Source organism: Pinus tabuliformis, chromosome 1_2 (assembly GCF_031772625.1).
Source record: "Pinus tabuliformis cultivar Carrire ecotype Pingquan chromosome 1_2, CPIR1, whole genome shotgun sequence".
Lineage (NCBI taxonomy): Eukaryota > Viridiplantae > Streptophyta > Pinopsida > Pinales > Pinaceae > Pinus > Pinus tabuliformis.
Genome location: NC_142298.1, coordinates 879,982,317 through 879,989,680, shown reverse-complemented (window position 1 = coordinate 879,989,680; position 7,364 = coordinate 879,982,317). Strand labels below are relative to the sequence as shown.

Genomic DNA, 7,364 nt, shown 5'->3' with positions numbered 1-7,364 from the left:
AGGAGGGGGTGTTGAGACAATTAATCTCATTTTCTGCTAGGTGTCATAGCCGGTTTTTGTTCACTTGAATTTAGTTGGGACTTTCTCCACTCATTTGTTGTTGTTTGCTTCCTTGTCTCCTATATAATTCTATTTAACTAATTTTGAATGATGAGAAGAGTTGTTTGCTCCATTCCATTTTAGTGTTGGTTCTCTATCTATTTCTCTATGTTTGCATTCTTTATCATTATTTCTTCCTTCTTTCATTTTAAATAAATTGATTAATTGAAGAAAATGGCATATGAACAGGTGTCATATGAAATAAACTAAGCTCTTTTTGGGCATGGGGCATTAGTAGCCCATAATATTTTAATAAAACCTTCCAAACTAAAATTTACATAGTAAAATAAGGTTGAATCCTCATATATATATATATATATATATATATATATATATATATATATAAAACTTATATTAATTATTTATATAGTTAATAATTATTACAATAATTTAAAATAAATTTACTTAAATTTATAAAAAAAATAATAATTTAGGAATGTTATAATGAATGTATTAATAACTTAATGTAGATTATATTACATTATATTTTTTACATTTTTATTTTTAACCATACTAAATTGGTAATTTTTAAACCAAATATTCCAATAAATAAAAAAAAATCATTTCCATTACCATGCAACTAATAAACAACTTAAAACAATAATGTATTTTTATCTTAGAAATAATATTGGAGAGAAAAAAAGGGGTAAAAAAACCCGTAGTTGACCTAATGTTTTGAGAGGAAAACAATAACTTTATTAACCTATTTTTCATTTATAGTATATCTTGGCATGATGTTCCAGTCTCTCGTTCGCCCTCCAATGCGCTTAAAAACATAGTGAAATATGATATGTATGAAAGGTACACAAATATCAATATGACATATTTTGACATGTAGTTGGAGAGTCTCGCCTCTCATCCTCCGATGCGCTTAAAAAATAGTGAAATTATAATATGCATAAAAGTTACATAAATATCAAAATGATAAATTTAAAAATATATATGTTTAAATAGCAGTTAAAAAGTTACCCAGATAGACCATGATATCTTTATCAATTTAATATTAAATGTCGTTACCTTTTATATACTCGAAGAATCCAACGTCAAATGCTTTATAGGCCATTCATGTCTGGTTGTGAAGCAACCACGTTGTCAGCGACAGAGTGTCCAAAGTGTTGAGGGTAGTATGAATCATAAACGGCAATATTAGTGGAGCATCACTATTCAAATATTACTCTCACACTGGATAAGCGGAGCAGCATGGATAAATGTGGGGTCAAATATGGGGTGAGGGCCATAAACAAATTGGCGACATAATAACAGAATTACATAATATAGTGTAACGTTGTACCCGAGGAAGAAGAAATGTCACATTGAATTAGGCAATCGACGGAGATGTTTTGAGCGAGGATGAAGCATCCTGAGAACAGTGGGTGCTTGTCTGTAGGAAAGAGAAATCTGGAAAGAGAAGCGCTGTAAAATCATGGCCAAAACAACCTTCGCTTCAATCACGCTGAAATTTTGCCGTATGCACGCGCTCGGCCCAGCACCAAACGGAATAAATGCCACTGGATGTTTTGCATCCCCCACAACTCCAGTACGAAATCTGCCAATATTGAATTCCTTCACATCATCTCCCCACAAAGTTTGCTCATGGGGAACACCCAAAATTGGTATCATTAGCTCCATGCCTCGTGGAAGTTTAAGACTCCGATGATTGAGTTCGTTCTTTGTCCGTCTGACCAAAGCTAGTAAGGGTGGATATAGTCTTACAGACATATTAACAATCATGTCCACCTGCAAAAAAAAAGCGAAAATAATATCAATAAGTTTATGACCCGATTAAGAATATCAATAAGTTATAACGTTATCACTCAATTAAGTTTATCAAAAACTTATAACGTTATGACCCAATTAAGAATATATCGCATATCTTACGATTCTGAGTTGGCTCAAAGTATTTCTGTATGGATCATCGTTTCCACACACGTCTAAAACTTGCTTCCGAGCCATTTGCTGCCAGTCTTGATGGATGGCCAGAAGAACTACTGTCCGTGTCAAAATATTTCAAGTGGTCTGCTTTCCAGCAAAGAAGAAAGTCTTGCATTTCTCTATTATATCTTCATTTCTAATCGTAGGAGGACTAGCGTTAGACAGATCTCCCACATCAATATTGGCATTGGCATCTATCATAAGCCCTAGCAAATCTTTTGAAATGGGTTTCTTAACGCCTGTATCATTTTCTCCCCTCTTTATCAAACCCGATCTAATTTCTGTGGCCAGTTTCCATTGATGCAGACTCTTAATTAGCTTTCTCAAAGCCGATCTAATTTCTTTGGCCCGTTTCCATTGATGCAGACTTTTAGTTGTAGGAAAAACCTGAGACACATTTGGAACCCTTCTCTTCAGATTTAGACTGCCATTAAATTAACTTGGCATTGTGCGTTCTTTCCATGGACATTTTTATGGGGATTGCAGATTTAGGCCATATAATTGAGCTCTATCATGACCGTTAGAAACCACTGACCTCTATCCTGACCATCATATTCTAGGATACTCATAGAATCCGCAATCGACAACGTGCTTCTATTACATCAAAAAAAATGAAAAAACAGCGTTATAAACTGAAAAGTTGGCTTCGATTTTCTCAAATAAATTCAACGACAGACCAATAAAAATGTTTTTACACTGGTATGTATTCCAATATGATAGTAGTGGCAAAAAGTTTGATATCAGCCCCCCCAAAAAAATATTTCATATGAGCCTAAAATATAACAAATTGATCAAGAACCGTTAAGGAATATCTGACCTCAAGAAATACGAAGCAGAAAATTTTTGTAAAGCTTCGGCGGCAAAGATGAATTGTTCAGACTGCATTTGAGAGACGCATTTTCCTTCCTCGTAGCTGGTGCCAAAAGATGTTCGTGCAATGATATCTGCACTAGCATTCTCAAACTGCTCACAAATGTCTATCTCACTCACGCCTGCTCCAGTGTAACTTTTCCATTTGTTTAGCATATTTGTGGCACTCCCGGCAATGACAGGGATCAATGCCTGTTATGCACACAGATAAGTGTATGAAACATAGAAGATTATATTCATTTTAGAAGTTCAATTAAACTGGATAGCTTCAGATCATATTTAAGAAAAAAATCATTTGAATATATTACTCTCAAGTTCTCTGTGGAAAAAACAGGATTTATGATTCTTCTGTGCTGCACCCATTTCTCCCCTTTCAAATTTGGAAGTCCATCGCCTTCCAAGTTCTTTAAAATGGGATGAGGCTCTGCTTTTTCATACTCATGTGCTTGAATGAGAATATCTCCTTCATTAGCTCAGGGTATGCAATAGTTAGGCTTGCAATAGGGCCAAACCATACAAGAAAAGTCCTACCTGTATAAGGAGCAGCAATACTTCAGCGTAGGACTTCCTCCATTCGTTGTAGAATGGAATAACTCGAGCGAGAATATCATGAGAGAAACCCACGTTTTGAAAACTCGCTTGATGCGCCATTTTCATCATCTCTTTGACATTTCCACGAAATAGCTTATACCACCGGCCTCCTATTCCCTGTGATTCGAAACGCTTCTGTATTTGTAGAGGCTTCCACCGTACAATTCTTATAACTTCCACGACTACTGTAACAACAACTACAACGCAAGCTGTTAAACCTTAAATCCAAAAACATGTCTCCATTATGTCAATATCTCTTCTCTCACTCACAATCTCAATATATCTTAATATCCTAAGCCTAAGGATTATGTAATTTTCCAAATCTGTTCAGCCACAAGTAAAGTAGATATGTTAGAAATGTTTCGTTTTCCACCCACCCGCAATTTCACTAACACTGACAGCGGACGCATGGCTTTTTTGCTCTAAGTCGACATCATCACCCAACACGTTAATTGGCGTGTTATTGGCAGAAAATCCTCTTAATTTGAATTAAAATTGAGATGAATTAGACTCACCGAATGGTTATAGTAACAATTTGACTATGATCGAGGGGCATTTCATAGAAAACGCGTACAGTCACGCGCACATTCGCCGACATGTTTGTTGTCAATGAATGCATTCACAAGAAACGATTCTCCAAAAGTGCGCATTTCATAGATAAGGCGTACAGGCACGCGCACATTCTGCGACATGTTTGTTGTCAATAAATGCATTCACAAGAAACGATTATCCAAAAGTGCCCTTCTGCTCGATTATGGAATGCTGTCTCTCTGTTCGATTGGGACGTTAATGGAATATACGTCTCCAGTTTTAAATTTAAGTAAACTTCCACCCTAATAAATGGAGAGCTTTCTCAAAAGCTTGTTGCCACTGGGATCTCTACTTTCATGTAATTGACACCCAAACAAACACGTACCAACAAAAGCAGCTCCTATATTTGGATGATTCTAATATATTTTATCAATTAAATACTTTTGAAATAGTTCTTAAATTTAATTCACCACATTGCATTATTGCGAGACCATGAGAATTTGATTCTTTTATATATTATTAGTTTGATTTCCCTTTCAAAATGGCTTTTTATAAATAAAAAAAAATTATATCTCACAGATGTATGCCCTAATATATGTAGTAATCCTTTATTTATTATGATGATTATACGACGATACGTTAATGTTTTATGTTTGATTTGATATCAATGGCCCAATATAGTTAGTATTCATTTATTTATTATTATGTTTATATGAAGATGTGTTTATTTATTATGATGCTTATATGAAGATGTGTTAATGTTTTATGTTTGATTATTAAATAATGGTGTTCAGGATTTCTTCTTGTATTAGTAATTGAATATATTTAAATATTTATGTGATTTTATATATTATAACTAACCTAATTAATTTTAATGATATTTTTAAATATTTCTTATAATGATTATGGTCTTTAATATAATTGGATATCGGATTTAGTTTTTAATGATATGTTTAAAATTACATGTATATATTTATTGGTTAACATATGTTTCAATTTTATGGATATGGATGATATTATTGTAAATTTTTTTTTATGATGCCTTTTAGCTGGACAATTTTTTATGAGGATTAATATGATTTATTAAAGTACATTGACATGATTCACTTTTGTATTATGCTTGCTTAATTTGATGTTTAGTTGCAGAGAAATTCCATTGTGATTATGGATAGATGCCTATCATGATGTGGCTTATGTGAATGCTTTATTAAGGGACTTTTAAGTTTTTTATTTTGTTAGTTTGATTTCTTTCAAAATAGTTTTTGGTTAAAAGTTTACATGTCATAAGATAAATGTATGACCTAATGAATGTATATATATTCTGATAGTTGATGATAAGTAATCCTTATCTACAATGATTTTTATATGAAGATATGTTGATGTTTGAATTCTTACTATTAGAAGATGGTGTTTGTATGCATTAATGCTTTATAATGTAAATACTTATGTGATTTACAAGATTATATTAACATTTCGTAATGACATTATTAAATATTCTTGGTAATAAATAAGAAGAATTCGTAACTATTGCCCTAATGATATCATTAAATATTCTTGATCATGACTAAGAAGTACTCATAACTATTGGTTGATCATCAGGATTGTGTAAGAGGAATTAGTCCATAATGGTATGGTTAGGATTACATATATATACTTATTTCCTAATAAACATATTGATGTTTCAATGATATGGATCTCGATGATAATGTTGCATATTCTTAATGGCAGGTAGTTACGATGACCTTTCATGGATATCAATATGAACTATTACATTACTATGACATAATTCACCCTTGTATACACCTTCATGATGTGGCTTATATGAATTCCTTGCTAGAAGGATATTTCATCATATGTATGTACATGGGTTCAATACATTTCTATTGTTTAGTTTCATATTATGATTAATGTTATATTAATGTCTTAGATACATTTCCATTCATGATTTGATATTATCATTGGTGATGTATATTTATGTTAGAAATTCTTTCATTGATGGATTGCATATTGTGATTAATGATGTGCACATGTGACTGATAATTTTCCATTAAGTGGTTTTGTATTATAATTGATAATATGTACATGTACAAGTGTAGGATGCATTTTCATTGATAGGTTTCATATTTTGATGTGATTATTATAATGATGATAATTTCTATTTTAGATTCACTAACTTATATTATGGTGAGATCATTGTAATGATGTTAATTGGCATTTTGGATGGTCTAAATTATTACAGTTTGAGACATAGGTGAATGAAAAGGAAAATGCACTCAATGGAAGGGTTCTTGTCTCATTGAATTTGATTATATAGTCCCAGGAACCTTGGAAAATATGAAAATAGTTGTGAATATAGCTTCCAAAGCTAACTTGGGTAAATTGGTAGAAGGGAAGATCTTTTACTTATTTTTACCTTAAAGAAATATAATTTCACCTTCAACCGCAAATTCACCCTTGCATGAAAAAATGGAAGTCCAAGGGACAAATATATTGGGGGAAGTTACATTGGGATGAACTATAAAAGAAGTGTCATGCCCATTATTTTGGGAGCTCATGAGGAAATTATTTGTGGAACTAAATATGATTGATGAACTTGTACATGAAGGGTATGGCTTGGGTAGAACTATGCCTATGCCAAGAAAGTCTATATGGTTTAAGGGGTTGGAAGTATATCTACAACATGAAGAGGTAGTAAATATTTGTATACCTACCTATTCATACTTCTTATTTGGGATTAAATTAGAGGATGTCATTGTTTTCTAATTGAAAGGACCCACTAAGGTGGTAGTAAGATCATTACAGAGGAAAACATTGTTGTTGTTGCAATTACTAGCTAAAGAAGGTAATAAGATGCTTGACGGATACAATGGTTCTACCACAATTGTAGTTGTTTCCAAAAGTCTAATAATTGATGGTTGGAGGAGGAAACCATGTACTACTATAGTAGATAAACATGCATAGACCTCACATAATGAGTTTCATCTCATAAAATTTGATTCATTAATTGTTTCATGAAGGATAATTAAATAAGACAAAAAATTAGTCTTAAAATATCTTCAAGAAATATCTAGATAAGGTATTCCTAGAAACATATTTTATAATTATAGAGAAAGAGGTAGCTCAACTCTTCTAGAGGATAGAGGGAGTAGTTATAATATTCCAACATTTCCCCCTAGTTATGATTTTTAATGATTCTAATACTAACTAATTAAGAAAGCCTCTGTGAACTTACAAAACTCATAACATGATTGCCTATTGGTTGAAGTCTCAACTAGGCTGACAACACTTGAGATCAATTCCAAAAACATGTTTTTATTTACATATACATGATAATGTAGCTT

The 7,364-nt window shown here is 32.4% G+C and overlaps 1 protein-coding gene and 1 pseudogene across 1 annotated transcript; both read right to left on the bottom strand.

The window, feature by feature from the left end:
• Positions 1–1,407: 1,407 nt before the first annotated feature.
• LOC149208770 (cytochrome P450 734A1 pseudogene) lies at positions 1,408–2,052 on the bottom strand (annotated as a pseudogene).
• Positions 2,053–2,106: 54 nt separating this feature from the next.
• LOC149208769 (cytochrome P450 734A1-like) lies at positions 2,107–4,184 on the bottom strand. Its single transcript, XM_089398417.1, has 5 exons — positions 4,067–4,184; positions 3,433–3,701; positions 2,849–3,093; positions 2,567–2,625; positions 2,107–2,312 (listed from the first exon to the last, which is right to left on the bottom strand). Exons 1-5 carry the CDS (start codon positions 4,182–4,184, stop codon positions 2,107–2,109), a joined length of 897 nt encoding a protein of 298 aa, XP_089254543.1.
• Between the last annotated feature and the right edge of the window lie 3,180 nt (positions 4,185–7,364).

Coding starts and splice junctions, on each gene's coding strand:
- LOC149208769 (XM_089398417.1), bottom strand. CDS start 4,184: ATGTCGCAGAATGTGCGCGTGCCTGTACGCCTTATCTATGAAATGCGC. Junction 3,702..4,066: donor CGGCGAATGTGCGCGTGACT/GTACGCGTTTTC, acceptor AAGGTTTAACAG/CTTGCGTTGTAGTTGTTGTT. Junction 2,313..2,566: donor ATATGATGGTCAGGATAGAG/GTCAGTGGTTTC, acceptor AACTGGCCACAG/AAATTAGATCGGGTTTGATA.